The 16442-nt window shown below is 38.0% G+C and overlaps 3 protein-coding genes across 5 annotated transcripts in view; 2 read left to right on the top strand and 1 right to left on the bottom strand.

Annotated features, from left to right (window-relative positions):
* The window catches only part of CdGAPr (Cd GTPase activating protein-related), a 28995-nt gene that overhangs the window by 2159 nt on the left and 10394 nt on the right, over positions 1-16442 (bottom strand). For all 3 annotated transcript variants that reach the window (XM_008197880.3, XM_015982287.2, XM_008197881.3), the window contains exons 6-8: positions 3815-4541; positions 3603-3763; positions 6-831 (exon numbers count right to left, since the gene is read on the bottom strand). In XM_008197880.3, coding sequence (XP_008196102.1) covers positions 6-831; positions 3603-3763; positions 3815-4541 — 1714 coding nt within the window. The remainder of the gene's footprint in view (positions 1-5; positions 832-3602; positions 3764-3814; positions 4542-16442) is intronic.
* Positions 7500-9685, top strand: Pmp9 (peritrophic matrix protein 9). Its single transcript, NM_001168454.1, has one exon. It carries the CDS (start codon positions 7520-7522, stop codon positions 9638-9640), a length of 2121 nt encoding a protein of 706 aa, NP_001161926.1. The 5' UTR covers positions 7500-7519; the 3' UTR covers positions 9641-9685.
* Positions 10010-14057, top strand: Pmp14 (peritrophic matrix protein 14). Its single transcript, NM_001168457.1, has 2 exons — positions 10010-10074; positions 10133-14057. Exons 1-2 carry the CDS (start codon positions 10017-10019, stop codon positions 13993-13995), a joined length of 3921 nt encoding a protein of 1306 aa, NP_001161929.1. The 5' UTR covers positions 10010-10016; the 3' UTR covers positions 13996-14057.

Here is a 16442-nt window from a genome sequence, read left to right as displayed (position 1 = left end):
CCCACCATTGCTTTTTCAACGTTGACTATGACGTTCTCGTAGACGGAATCAGCGTTAGTTTTGATTGGACTATTTTCAATACTACGAGGGGGCGACTTGTAGGTGATACTAATCGTAGTCAAAATATTCTCATAGTTGTTGTTTTTCTTCTCGTTGTTTAAATTCTGGTAGACGACTTCAGTGGGGCTATAATCCGGGGTTGTGTTAGTGCTGGATTCCCCCAACTGTCTATAGCCCGGGCTTTGCGGGGTGGGCGTGGCCCCGAGACTTGACCCCTCCCACTTCCGGCCAATATCCACCTCCGTGAATGACTTAGTGATTGCTTGTTTCCCGCCTGTTTCTCGCTCCAAATTCAGCGACTGTCGCTTATCCAAATTGTCCGAATTTCTGGGGGATTTATTTTTAGGTTGGTACGAATCTGGTACCGTTTCGTCTGGCGGTATCGTGTGTACCACCGCCATGGTACACACCATATTATCAGGCGTGGTACAATCAATGTACTGTATATCGGATAATTGGTCCTCAAGTCGCGTCCGTTTCCGGGACATTGAATCAGGGGAAAGTACAACGCGTGCTTGTTTTTTCGGTGAGGGATTCCCCGAGTTGGTAGCACTGCTGAATTCCTCGGGGCGGGCCCGAGTCAAAATGCGTCGATAACCGTCTTTTTGAATTCGAGGAGAACTGACTAGACTTTCGTCTTCAGAGAAAATACGCATTTCGGACTCTTCAAGCTCGAAATTGAGCTGAATCTCGCTGAGGTCGAGGAGCGAACCCTCCGAGTTGTTTTGCGAGGTTTGGAGAGTGTCGAAATATGAGTCGTGCGATACGGACCTGAAATTTTCAATTTTCTAAATTTTTTTCAACTGACGAAACGATAAACCGATAAGATTTATTGCTTCCTGAGCACTTTTACGATGAGTAAAGCTTGGCGAATTTATGGTGGATCAAGGTACGACTTCGGAAATCTAAATCTGGTCTTAATATTTTTTCATTTCACTTTTCTATTTTAAGTCAAAAACCAAACCAAATGTTAGACAAGCAATTGAGATAAAAAAAAAACAATTTTTGAGTAATTACGGTCAGGTGCTTATTATTGAATAAATCCGCAAGATTAACAACTTTTACTAATGATCTTATCGTATAATCAGGCAATTATTTGATAAAAACGATTTCAAACACTTTTTTTTGATAAAACTATCGTTAAGGGGGACAATTCCTCTGTTTTCCCGCAAGTCATCTGCCGTCACATGGGTCTTCAGTAGCGCCAAATAATAGTAATAGTTTTTTAAAACTGATTCTTATGCAAAATTTTATGTTGACTTCGAATTCAAAGTTCGATTTTCTGTTTGAAATTGCGTTCATCACGAAAAAGACGTTTTAAAAAATCTTTCAGCAAGTTAGTGTCATTTAAGTTCGTTTTAAGAGTTTTACGAGTTAACGATTGACAATCTCAAGTTAAAACGAAAGCCATTTTATTCCTAAGTGTCCACTACAGGGCTAAAAGTATTTTATTTTGAAGAAAAATATTGTTCAAAGAAAATCAATTTTTTTCACTTTTCAGGATTTTTTTCTGAATGAAATAGAGCACTGATGGCATTATAAAACAATTTCTCCCTTACAGTTACTAATATAACTGTAGATAAATTAATAATTTATCTGTCCGTCAGGGTTAGAGGACACGTTTTTTTAAACTGATTCTTATGCAAAATTTTATGTTGACTTCGAATCCAAAGTTCGATTATCTGTTTGAAATTGCGTTCATCACGAAAAAGACGTTTTAAAAAAAATTCAGCAAGTTAGTGTAATTTATGTTCGTTTTAAGAGTTTTACGAGTTAACGATTGACAATTTCAAGTTAAAGCGAAAGCCATTTTATTCCTAAGAGTCCACTACAGGGCTAAAAGTATTTCATTTTCTCACTGTTGAAGAAAAATATTGTTCAAAGAACATCAATTTTTTTCACTTTTCAGGATTTTTTTCTGAATGAAATAGAGCACTGATGGCATTATAAAACAATTTCTCCCTTACAGTTACTAATATAACTGTAGATAAAGTAATAATTTATCTGTCCGTCCAGGTTGGAGGACACGTTTTTTAAAACTGATTCTTATACAAAATTTTATGTTGACTTCGAATCCGAAGTTCGATTTTCTGTTTGAAATTGCGTTTTTCACGAAAAAGACGTTTTAAAAAAAATTCAGCAAGTTGGTGTAATTTAAGTTCGTTTTAAGAGTTTTACGAGTTAACGATTGACAATTTCAAGTTAAAACGAAAGCCATTTTATTCCTAAGTGTCCACTACAGGGCTAAAAGTATTTCATTTTCTCATTGTTGAAGAAAAATATTGTTCAAAAAACATCATTTTTTTTCAGTTTTCAGGATTTTTTCTGAATGAAATAGAGCACTGATGGCATTATAAAACAATTTCTCCCTTACAGTTACTAATATAACTGTAGATAAATTAATAATTTATCTGTCCGCCCGGGCTGGAGGACACGTTTTTTAAAACTGATTCTTATGCAAAATTTTACGTTGAGTTCGAATCCGAAGTTCAATTTTCTGTTTGAAATTGCGTTCATCACGAAAAAGACGTATTAAAAAAAATTTCAGCAAATTAGTGTAATTTAAGTTCGTTTTAAGAGTTTTACAAGTTAACGATTGACATTTTCAAGTTAAAACGAAAGCCATTTTATTCCTAAGAGTCCACTACAGGGCTAAAAGTATTTCATTTTCTCACTGTTGAAGAAAAATATTGTTCAAAGAACATCAATTTTTTTCAATTTTCAGGATTTTTTTCTGAATGAAATAGAGCACTGATGGCATAAAACAATTTCTCCCTTGCAGTTACTAATATAACTGTAGATAAATTAATAATTTATCTGTCCGTCCGAGTTAGAGACACGTTTTTTAAAACTGATTCTTATATAAAATTTTATGTTGAATTCGAATCCGAAGTTCGATTATCTGTTTGAAATTGCGTTCATCACGAAAAAGACATTTAAAAAAAATTCAGCAAGTTAGTGTAATTTAAGTTCGTTTTAAGAGTTTTACGAGTTAACGATTGACAATTTCAAGTTAAAACGAAAGCCATTTTATTCCTAAGAGTCCACTACAGGGCTAAAAGTATTTCATTTTCTCATTGTTGAAGAAAAATATTGTTCAAAATACATCAATTTTTTTCAGTTTTCAGGATTTTTTTCTGAATGAAATAGAGCCAGTTACTGTAAAACACTGAGGAAAATGGCTGAAATTTGACACTTTCTAACGTGGGTATTTTCCCCCTTAAAAATCAAGTGAATCATCAACAATGTGCAATTTTTCCACAGTTGTTAATTAATTGTCATTATCTTTCTTTTCTCGCTATTTTATTACACTTTTACATAAAATTTGCTTTTTGAGATAACCACTCGTTTCCCTTTGTACTTTATCGTCCGATCGGTGATGACGCCACCAAAGTTACGTTTCTATTTATCAAATACCATAAAGTTAATGACTTTGAAAAACTACAAATTAAAGCGTAGTAAGCTCGACAAACAATTGATAAATGTTTGTTTCACTTATCTCCTCTTCCTGGAATTAAAAAAAGTACCGATTGATAATTTACCTGTTATGTCCTGGAGGCTTGTTTAGGGAATACAGCGGTCCCAAACCGTCGATTTCGTTTCCGGTCGGTTCCGAATGCCCGGAAGTGAGACTCTCGGCCGACTTGACCGACCTCAACTTCCGTTTCATGTCGGTTAGATCCGACTCAGTGACCGACTTATCCTACAAGCAATTGTTTGAAACAAACGAAATCAGGCGTTTTGTACGGCTTACTGCGACTATGATTCCCGGTGTGGACGCTTTCCGCGGCTTACTGAGATTCCCTTGTGAGTTATTCTTCGCTTTGGAAAACAGCGACCTCCAACCAAGGGGCGACCTTTTATGCCCCCGTTTCCGCCCACCTGATGGTAGTTCAATAACAGTGTGATATTTCTTCGGTAGATTTTTCGGCCCTCCGCCCACTTCGATATAATTATTACAATCTTCGTTTTTGTTCAGGAGACGTTTAGTTCGGGCTTCTTCCAACGTAATTAGTTTAGTGGGCGTCGAAATGGCGAGACTTTTCGGCCGACATTTCTTGGGCGAGAAATTCGATTCGTTTTCGTTTGGCAGATCGAGATTCGGGAGGTGGTCGCAGAAGATCAAGTGGGCGTAACAGATGAGAAATTCGGTCACGACGGCCTGGACGCCCACCCCTTGGAGGGCGGCAACACCGCCAACTTCCAATTCGGCGCAACGTAGTAGATTTGGGGCCCAAACTATGGCCACGTTTCGTGTGGTCATGCCTGTGCTGATGCCGTGTTTGGCCACGTTGGCCAAATGGCGCATTAGATATTCGAGGGTGCGGTAATGAGGGGGTGGCAGTTTTTGGACCGCTTCGCGCATTTTGAGGAGGCGGTCGTGGTCGCTTTCGGAGTTTCGCACACCGGAGTTACAGCCCTGGACTGCGTTCACGAAGCTCTGGTAGAGTTGGTAGGTGCAAAGGGGGTTTGGGAGCTCCCTAAAACAACGAAATTATCTAACGGATGGACACAAAATTTTTTAAAAGGCAGACTGTTTTAGCGCCGACATTAGAAACTTTTTAACTTCTAATAAAGCTAGAGCTTTCAAATTTTGTATACAATTCAAATTGACCACTTTGGGTTCAACTAAATTATTTTCAAAACGGCTGAACTTCCGGAACGATGATAAATTTGAAATTTTAAATAGTAACCACCAATTTTTATTGCATTTTTGAATTCGACTTTTGAAACTGAGTAAAATGTACCCCAGTTGTTAGCACTTATCTGTCAGATTTTTTGAGGTATATCAAAATTTTTTTGCAGGAGGCCATGATTCAAAATATCACAGTTCTTAAACCCTTCACAATAAGTAAATAATTCTTTTGGATTTGATAACCAAAGGCTTCAAGGGTCTTCTAAAATCTTCAAGATTGTCAACTGCAAATTGCAAGACTATGATTTTTTGAAACTGATGATCAAAAAATGATTATAACACAGGTTTTTCAAACGTAATTTCCCTGTTTTTTCAATGGCAATCAAAAGAATATCGACTTTTCTGGAGCCTTTTATCAACATCTTCAAAATCTATCTTTCAGTTTTTTAAATAATCGCAAAAAACGGAAATTTAGCTCATTATTTTAATTTTTAATCGAGTAAACTTTCGAAAAATATGATAAAGTTGTGCTATTAATTAAAAGAAATGTTCGATTTGTCCACCATTTTTACTCAAGAAGTTCAAAATTCGATGGCAGACTGATTGAGTTACTTTACCTAATTAACGAAGTTATAATAAACCATAATTAAATATTACTGTTTTACTGCTTATTCGATAATTAACCAGCTAAAAATTAAATAAAATATTGAAATTTGACAATTGTTGAGCAATTGTTGCAAGGCCTACTTGTTTAACGATAAAAATTACAAAGAAAAATCCGTTTTTTGGACATGTTGATAAAAGTCACCATAAATGTCGCTGTTCTTTCGATTGCCGTTAAGAAAACAGAGTCGTTCCATTTGAAAAAACTGAGTTATGTAAATTTTTTGATAACCATTTGGAAAAAATCATGCTAGCCTTGAATTTTGACAATTGACAATTTTGCAAATTCTAGGAGGTTCTTCAAACCTTTAGTTATCCAACACAGAAAAAAATTTTCACTTATCGCAAAGAGTTTAAGGGCTGTGATATTTTAAATAAACCCATGCAAATAAAAATTTTAATAATTTAATAAATTATTTAGTTGATTTCAGAATGGTCGATTTGAATCGTATACAAAATTTTAAAGCTCTAAGCTCTAGCTATTTTCGAAGTTAAAAGCTTTCTAATGTAAGCTTTAAAAAAATCACTCTGTATAGTATGGTCGTAGAGAATAATTATTTTGGAATTTTGCATTTTCTAACAGTTATTTAGTGTTATTTTTAATGTTGATTTGCAATTGTCTGATAATAAAACCTAAAAAATGTACGTTTGATTTCTAGACGAAATATAAAAAAGGATTAAGTGAATTAAAATATTGAAGTTTGACAATTGTTGAGCATTTTGCAAGGCCTACTTGTTTAACGATAAAAATTACAAAGAAAAATCCGTTTTTTGGACATGTTGATAAAAGTCACCATAAATGTCGATGTTCTTTCGATTGCCGTTCAGAAAACAGAGTCGTTCCATTTAAAAAAACTGAGTTATGTAAGTTTTTTGATAACCATTTGGAAAAAATCATGCTAGCCTTGAATTTTGACAATTGACAATTTTGCAAATTCTAGGACAAATTCTAGGACACAGAAAAAAAATTTCACTTACCGCAAAGAGTTCAAGGGCTGTGATATTTTAAAAAAATCCTTGCAAATAAAAATTTTAATAATCTAATAAATTATTTAGTTGAATTCAGAGTGGTCGATTTGAATCGTATACAAAATTTTTAAGCTCTAAGCTCTAGCTATTTTAGAAGTTAAAAACTTTCCAATGTAAGCTCTAAAAGAATCACCTGTATAGTATGTCGTGGAGAATAATTATTTTGGAATTTTGCATTTTATGACAATTATTTTGTGTTATTTTTAATGTTGATATGTAATTGACGAGAATAAAATTATATGCAAGAAAAAAAAATGTTCGTTTGATTTCTAGATGAAATATAAAAAAGAATTAAGTGAAATGACTTAGGCAAAAAATGTCAACAATTCAATAATTGTAAAAAACAAATGCGAAACTGATCCAGGAATACAGATTCTGTTAGCAATCTTGAATTTAAATTTAAAAAGATACCAACAGAAACCAACTTGATTTATTAATTAATTTTAACAAAAATTTATTTTTTTACAACTGACCAAAAAAAAACGTATTTACACACTAATCTTAGCGCACAGAGCATTCGTTTTTTTCTGCGTTCTACTTTGCGCACTTACGACCAAAAGGTCTCAAGCTCAAATATGTTGCAAACATTTAAATTAGTTATTTCATTTTATTATAGGAAAAAATTCTTGAACTCAAATTACGACACTTTTCTAACTTTAGCGAGCCTCAAAACTTTGCATTTGTTTAACAGTAACAGTAGAAAATGCAAAATCATTAGCGCTTTTTTTTAATTTTCCAACAAATTAAGGGTCGGCTTACATAAAGCCGAGTATAAAGATTTAAATTCAGAATTAAACTAATTCGAATTAAGTTGTCACTTGCCTGCATTGAACGTCAAGTTAATAATCCCGAATTAATTTAATTGCGATTAAAACGTAAATCTGCTCTTTTTTAACACATTTATAACTGTTCTAATTTTTTACCTAAAAAGAGACTAAAATGTGATTTACGATCGATTACAGGCAAAAAAGCTACCATAAAGAGATTAATTACAATAAGTCATACATAAGTATCAACTTGTACTTTATCTAAGTAAATTTAATTAGGGGTTTAAGAGAAACAGGTATAAAAGTCTCTCAGAAAAGTGGTTTTCTTCACAGTAGTTGTCATTCGTTACAACACACACTTAAAATGACAATTGTACACAATTTCATTGTGTTTGCCTTGTGCTCCATCATTTATCAAGGCAGTGTTTCCGCCCAGACGCCAATATGGCCTATTCCGACCAGCTGTCCCGCAACAAGCCCTCTAACATACACCGTTCACCTCCAGCATGATACCGATTGTACGAAATTTTATAAATGCGACCATGGAAAGAAAATTCTGTTCTCCTGCCCCTCTGGACTACATTTTCATCCGCTATTCCAAGTGTGCGACTGGCCGGCAAACGTTGGCTGCACCCATGTTCCAACTCCAAGCCCAACAACCCCAAGCACCACAACTCCCACACCAACTACTCCTTCCGTAGATCCAGGTTGCCCATTCCCTGGCCCCCTCAACTACACAGTCCATTTGCCACACGCCACCGACTGTACGAAATTCTACAAGTGTGACAATGGCAAGAAAGTTGAATTCGATTGCCCGTCTGGACTGCACTTCAACCCAGTCTTGGAAGTTTGTGATTGGCCAGCAGCTGCTGGATGTGGGACTACAACCCCAACACCTAAACCAACTCCAAGCCCAACAACTCCTTCCGTAGATCCAGGTTGCCCGTTCCCTGGCCCTCTCAACCACACAGTCCATTTGCCACACGCCACTGACTGTACGAAATTCTACAAGTGTGACAATGGCAAGAAAGTTGAATTCGATTGCCCGTCTGGACTGCACTTCAACCCAGTCTTGGAAGTTTGTGATTGGCCAGCAGCTGCTGGATGTGGGACTACAACCCCAACACCTAAACCAACTCCAAGCCCAACAACTCCTTCCGTAGATCCAGGTTGCCCATTCCCTGGCCCCCTCAACTACACAGTCCATTTGCCACACGCCACTGACTGTACGAAATTCTACAAGTGTGACAATGGCAAGAAAGTTGAATTCGATTGCCCGTCTGGACTGCACTTCAACCCAGTCTTGGAAGTTTGTGATTGGCCAGCAGCTGCTGGATGTGGGACTACAACCCCAACACCTAAACCAACTCCAAGCCCAACAACTCCTTCCGTAGATCCAGGTTGCCCGTTCCCTGGCCCTCTCAACCACACAGTCCATTTGCCACACGCCACTGACTGTACGAAATTCTACAAGTGTGACAATGGCAAGAAAGTTGAATTCGATTGCCCGTCTGGACTGCACTTCAACCCAGTCTTGGAAGTTTGTGATTGGCCAGCAGCTGCTGGATGTGGGACTACAACCCCAACACCTAAACCAACTCCAAGCCCAACAACTCCTTCCGTAGATCCAGGTTGCCCGTTCCCTGGCCCTCTCAACCACACAGTCCATTTGCCACACGCCACTGACTGTACGAAATTCTACAAGTGTGACAATGGCAAGAAAGTTGAATTCGATTGCCCGTCTGGACTGCACTTCAACCCAGTCTTGGAAGTTTGTGATTGGCCAGCAGCTGCTGGATGTGGGACTACAACCCCAACACCTAAACCAACTCCAAGCCCAACAACTCCTTCCGTAGATCCAGGTTGCCCGTTCCCTGGCCCTCTCAACCACACAGTCCATTTGCCACACGCCACTGACTGTACGAAATTCTACAAGTGTGACAATGGCAAGAAAGTTGAATTCGATTGCCCGTCTGGACTGCACTTCAACCCAGTCTTGGAAGTCTGTGATTGGCCAGCAGCTGCTGGATGTGGGACTACAACCCCAACACCTAAACCAACTCCAAGCCCAACAACTCCTTCCGTAGATCCAGGTTGCCCATTCCCTGGCCCTCTCAACTACACAGTCCATTTGCCACACGCCACTGACTGTACAAAATTCTACAAGTGTGACAATGGCAAGAAAGTTGAATTCGATTGCCCGTCTGGAATGCACTTCAACCCAGTCTTGGAAGTTTGTGATTGGCCAGGATCTGCTGGATGTGGGACTACACCCCCAACTCCTAGACCAACTCCTAGCACAACTACTCCTGCAAGTAGCAAATGCGCAACAGCCCCGCACAACTACCACATTCCACATGCTACCGATTGTACAAAATTCTACAAATGTGATCATGGTATACCAGTTGAATTCGACTGTCCACCTGGGCTCCATTTCAATGCGAGGTACCAAGTGTGTGATTGGCCAGCCAGTGCTGGATGTTAAAGCAATCCGTTAAAAAGCATTAATAAAAGCTAAATTAAAAGTCAATTTGAGTTTTTTTTATTGGTTGAATTGTGCAACGATGTTGCACCAAAAAACCCAAGAAAAATGATTTAATTTACGATCGATTGGAATTGGGAATGCTATCATAAATAGATTAATTACAATAAAAGTCATATTTGAGTGAGCGTTAATCCCTCCAATTGTTGATCGGAAAACGCGCGTTTCTATTTTTTATCTAAACAATTTTATTACTAGGGTTTATGCCGTGATAACAACTATAAAAGAGTATCAGAGATGGGTTTTTGTTAATCGTGGTTAGCCTTTTGTTACTATAAGTGCAAAAAATTTGTAGTATAGTAATAGAGAAAACACCGTTATGACCATCAAACGTAATTTTATTACGTTGGTCTTGTGTTTCATTCTTTATCAAGCAGGTAATTATTTTTTTGTATTGATTTTTCTTTGTGATTAAAATACTCGGATTGAATGTAGAAGCTGGTGATAAGGAAATATGGCCAATACCGACCGAGTGCCCTAAAACCGATCCACTGGATTACACTGTTCATCTCCAGCACGAATCAGATTGTACGAAATTTTATAAATGTGATCATGGGGGAAAAGTTCTCTTTGATTGTCCTGCTGAGTTACATTTTAATCCGGTTTTGCAAGTGTGTGATTGGCCATGGAGGGCCAATTGCACACTAAATGACAAAACCACAACAACTACACCAAAACCAACTCCGACACCGGAACCAACGCCACCAGCAGACAGAGATCCAGAGTGTCCATGGCCAGATCCAATGGATCACACTGTTCATCTACCACACGAAACGGATTGTACGAAATTCTACAAATGCGACAATGGCAAGAAAGTAGAATTCGATTGCCGAGATGGGCTTCATTTCAACAAAGAATTGCAAGTTTGTGATTGGCCGCAAAACGCTGGTTGTCAGGATAATAAACCATCACCTACTCCAGAACCCGAAACTCCCAAACCAACTCCCTCAGAAACTCCAGAGCCCGAAACTCCAAAACCAACTCCACCCGAAGACAGAGATCCAGAATGTCCTTGGCCAGATCCTTTGGATCATACTGTTCATCTACCACACGAAACGGATTGTACGAAGTTTTATAAATGCGACCACGGAAAGAAAGTTGAATTCGATTGTCCTGATGGGCTACATTTCAATAAGGAATTGCAAGTTTGTGATTGGCCGCAAGACGCTGGTTGTGAAAGTAATAAACCATCTTCTACTCCAAAACCAACTACAGAACCAACTCCCTCAGAAACTCCAGAGCCCGAAACTCCAAAACCAACTCCACCAGAAGACAGAGATCCAGAGTGTCCTTGGCCAGATCCTTTGGATCATACAGTCCATCTACCACATGAAACAGACTGTACGAAATTCTATAAATGCGATCATGGAAAGAAAGTAGAATTTGATTGTCCAGCTGGACTACATTTCAACAAAGAACTACAAGTTTGTGATTGGCCTGGAAATGCTGGTTGTGAAGATGTAAAACCTGATCCAACTTCAAAACCGACTCCAGAACCAACTCCTTCAGAAACTCCAGAACCTGATACTCCAGAACCAACTCCACCAGAAGACAAAGATCCAGAGTGTCCTTGGCCAGATCCATTGGATCATACGGTTCATCTACCACATGAAACAGACTGTACGAAATTCTACAAATGTGATCATGGCAAGAAAGTAGAATTTGATTGTCCTGATGGGCTACATTTCAATAAGGAATTGCAAGTTTGTGATTGGCCGCAAGACGCTGGTTGTGAAAGTAATAAACCATCTTCTACTCCAAAACCGACTCCAGAACCAACTCCTTCAGAAACACCAGAACCTGAAACTCCAAAACCAACTCCACCAGAAGACAGAGATCCAGAGTGTCCTTGGCCAGATCCATTGGATCATACAGTCCATCTACCACATGAAACAGACTGTACGAAATTCTATAAATGCGATCATGGAAAGAAAGTAGAATTTGATTGTCCAGCTGGACTACATTTCAACAAAGAACTACAAGTTTGTGATTGGCCTGGAAATGCTGGTTGTGAAGATGTAAAACCTGATCCAACTCCAAAACCGACTCCAGAACCAACTCCCTCAGAAACTCCAGAACCTGATACTCCAGAACCAACTCCACCAGAAGACAAAGATCCAGAGTGTCCTTGGCCAGATCCATTGGATCATACGGTTCATCTACCACATGAAACAGACTGTACGAAATTCTATAAATGCGACCATGGCAAGAAAGTAGAATTTGACTGTCCAGCTGGGCTACATTTCAACAAAGAACTACAAGTTTGTGATTGGCCTGGAAATGCTGGTTGTGAGGATGTAAAACCTGATCCAACTCCAAAACCAACTTCAGAACCAACTCCCTCAGAAACTCCAGAACCTGATACTCCAGAACCAACTCCACCAGAAGACAGAGATCCAGAGTGTCCATGGCCAGATCCTTTGGATCATACAGTTCATCTACCACATGAAACAGACTGTACAAAATTCTATAAATGCGACCATGGAAAGAAAGTAGAATTTGATTGTCCCGATGGACTACATTTCAACAAGGAATTGCAAGTTTGCGATTGGCCAGGAAATGCTGGATGTGAAGAAGTAAATACAGACCCTACCGAAGATCCAACTTCTTCAACAGACACTCCAAAACCAACTCCTCCAGAAGACAGAGACCCAGAATGCCCATGGCCTGACCCACTCAACTACACAGTCCATTTGCCACACGAAACAGACTGTACAAAATTCTACAAATGTGATCATGGCAAGAAAGTTGAATTTGATTGCCCAGATGGTCTCCATTTCAACAAGGAATTGCAAGTTTGTGACTGGCCAGGAAACGCTGGATGTGAAGAAGTAAATACAGACCCTACCGACGATCCAACTTCTTCAACAGAAACTCCAAAACCAACTCCTCCAGAAGACAGAGATCCAGAATGCCCATGGCCTGACCCACTCAACTACACAGTTCATTTGCCACACGAAACAGACTGCACAAAATTCTACAAATGTGATCATGGCAAGAAAGTGGAATTTGATTGCCCAGATGGTCTCCACTTCAACAAGGAATTGCAAGTTTGCGATTGGCCAGGAAACGCTGGCTGTGAAGAAGTAAATACAGACCCTACCGAAGATCCAACTTCTTCAACAGACACTCCAAAACCAACTCCTCCAGAAGACAGAGATCCAGAATGCCCATGGCCTGACCCACTTAACTACACAGTCCATCTGCCACACGAAACAGACTGTACAAAATTCTATAAATGTGATCATGGCAAGAAAGTTGAATTTGATTGTCCAGATGGCCTACATTTCAACAGGGAATTGCAAGTTTGTGACTGGCCAGGAAATGCTGGTTGTGAAGAAGTAAATACAGACCCTACCGAAGATCCAACTTCTTCAACAGACACTCCAAAACCAACTCCTCCAGAAGACAGAGATCCAGAATGCCCATGGCCTGACCCACTCAACTACACAGTCCATTTGCCACACGAAACAGACTGCACAAAATTCTACAAATGTGATCATGGCAAGAAAGTTGAATTTGATTGCCCAGATGGTCTCCACTTCAACAAGGAATTGCAAGTTTGCGATTGGCCAGGAAACGCTGGATGTGAAGAAGTAAATACAGACCCTACCGAAGATCCAACTTCTTCAACAGACACTCCAAAACCAACTCCTCCAGAAGACAGAGACCCAGAATGCCCATGGCCTGACCCACTCAACTACACAGTCCATCTCCCACACGAAATCGACTGCACAAAATTCTACAAATGCGACCATGGCCAAAAAGTCGAATTCGAATGCCCAGACGGCCTCCACTTCAACCCAGAGCTAGAAGTGTGCGATTGGCCAGAAAGCGCCGGCTGTGAAGATCCAATCCCCGAACCCTGTCCTTCAGACGACACCGACGAACCTGAACCACAACCAGAACCAACACCACCATCAGACCTAGACCCAGAATGCCCATGGCCCGACCCACTCAACTACACCGTCCATCTACCACACGAAGAAGACTGCACGAAATTCTACAAATGTGACAACGGCAAAAAAGTCGAATTTGATTGCCCAGATGGACTACACTTTAACCCAGACTTGGAAGTCTGTGATTGGCCCGAAAATGCCGGTTGTGAAAATCAATCAATTCAATGCCCGGATACACAATGTCAAGACACGACACTCTATCTACCGTTTTTGGGTAATCCGAGAAAATACATCCGATGTGTGGCAGGTGTCGAAGTGATCAATACTTGTCCAGGAGGGTTAGTCTTCGACAAGAATTTGGCCACGTGCAATTTGGAACACTTGGTTGAGCCAAATTAAACATAATTTATTATCCCTTATGTAAAAACAAAAATTAAATAAAAAATTAAAATTAAACATTGTTTATTCCTAGAGAGTTGGAGTTTTTTTACAAGCTTCCTTCACACTTGGGTAGACATATATCAAAAGTCCCAGAGGTTGGAAGGCGAGCTCGAGGAGGGGCAGGGGTTAAAGCAGCCTTTTTTGGTTTTTTGCTTATATCTCGAAAACTGTTACTCCTATCAATTTTTATCTTCTTGCCAAAATTAAAGTTGATAAAATTTCCTACAAAATGGTTATATGCATTTTTCCTGTAGGACTAAGCATAAGCGAGTTATAGGGCTGGAAAGAAATAATCACTTAAAAAAATGTCTTGTGATTTGAAAAACTGACAATGAACTGAATTTATTGGGTCCAACACTTCATTAGAAGAGAAAGGAGGAGACATGGGGGTCACAGAAGTCTTCAGAGTCGACTTTAGATGCTGAATTTTCGTCTACGTCTCAATCATTGAAAACTGAATTACAGTCTTGTTCAGTAAAATATTAATAAATAGATGATTTAATATAAACGTTTTGAATAAATCTTATAATAAACTGTATGCATTGAGTCCAACAGTTCATTCTACCATATCTTCTGGGTCATCTTCATATGCTGAATTGTGGTCTTCAACTGGAGAGCCCGAGGGAAGCAAGTATTTTTCTCCCTTATTTCGCACTCTTAGCTTAGTTAGGAGATGCTTTACACACACTATTTCCATACAAATACTTATGATATACTAATGTTTAGTTATACAGTGTCATGTAGACACCAAACTTCAAAAGCTAGTAGCTCGCTTACGGTTAGTCCTACAAGAATAAGGCTAAAACCATTTTGTAGGAAATTTTATCAACTTTAATTTTGGTAAGAAGATAAAAATTGATAGGGTCGACCGTTTCCGAGATATAAGCAAGAAAACACCTTTGGAAACTTTTGATATACATGGTCACCCAGGGGTGCATAATCGGTCTATAACTTTTTTATTATTTAAAATATTGCGATTCTGTTTTCATTATCCGATAGAGCGAATTAAAGCCCACAAATTAAAAATATTTTTATTGTACACAGGGTGTTGTATACAGGGTGGTGAACCAAAGTTATATTTTTTAAATGGAACAGCCTATATATTTTTACATGATTATATTCTACGCAAAAAAATAATGTAACTTCATATAAACTATTACGTGTCTATCTCTTTTCGTTTCGGAATTATTCAATTTTTCGTTATAGAAAAGACTAATTTTTGAAAAATTGCTGCAAAGTCGCCTATGAATATTTTTCAGCAAATTTGCAACTGAAAAATTCAGAATACCTTGTAGTTTTAGGAAATAGTCGACTATTACTTGAAACACGGAAATAATGTACAGGGTGTGCAAAACGCAAAAAGTTGAATAACTCATTTTTTTTAATGGAACACCATGTATTTCTTTACATATGTCGATTTCATTTTTCATAAGCTTTCTATTGATATGCGGTTTTTATAGCAAATTTACAATATTTCTTAAAGTGTTCAAAAAAATAAAAAATATATTTTTTATTTATTTTATTAATAATTCTTGATGAGTGAAATTCATTTATGTATCAGGTAATAATTAGATTACTTGTGTAATTAGTCACATTAGTACATGTCAAAAAATTAATTACTATTTGACTATCAGATTCTAGGCTAACAAATTTTCTTGTAATAAAATATATTTTTTTTGAACAATTTCGAAAAATATTTTCAATTTGCTATAAACCCTATACCGTTAGAAAACAGGATGTTCCATTTGAAAAAAAATGAGTTATTTAACATTTTGCGTTTTGGCACACCCTGTATATTATCTGCGTGTTTTAACTAAAAGTCGACTATTCCCGAAAACTACAAGGTATTCTACGTTTTTAGTAGCAAATTTTTCGGAAAATATTCATATGCGACTTTGCAGTGATTTTTCAAAAATTGGTCTTTTTTATAACGAAAAGTTGAATAATTCCGAAACGCAAAGAGATAGACCCATAATAGTTTATATAAAGATTCATTATTTTTTGCGTAGATTCCAATTATGCAAAAATATATAACTTTGGTTCACCAGCCTGTATACAACACCCTGTGCATAATAAAAATAGTTTTAGTTTGTGGACTATAAGTCGATCTATCGGATAATAAAAACAAAATGGTAATATTTTAAATAGCAAAAAAGTTTAGACTGATTATACACCGCTGGGTCACCCTGTATGTCTACTCAAGTGCAAATAAAGCTTTTTAAAAAAATTTCAGCTCTCTAGGAATTTTTTCCACCGATCGCCTTATTTTTGTCTAATTTGACTGGGCTATTGAATTATTTGAGGTGCACTAACAAAATACATAAATAAATTGCAAAATTCTGTGCCTTTTTTATTTGGGTTAGGCTTAACCTTGGTGTTCAAATGAGTGCTTACAATGTTGTTTT

Source organism: Tribolium castaneum, chromosome 8 (genome assembly GCF_031307605.1).
Source record: "Tribolium castaneum strain GA2 chromosome 8, icTriCast1.1, whole genome shotgun sequence".
NCBI classification, from domain to species: domain Eukaryota; kingdom Metazoa; phylum Arthropoda; class Insecta; order Coleoptera; family Tenebrionidae; genus Tribolium; species Tribolium castaneum.
Note: the sequence above shows the minus strand (reverse complement) of the source record. Positions and strands in the feature narration are given on the sequence as shown.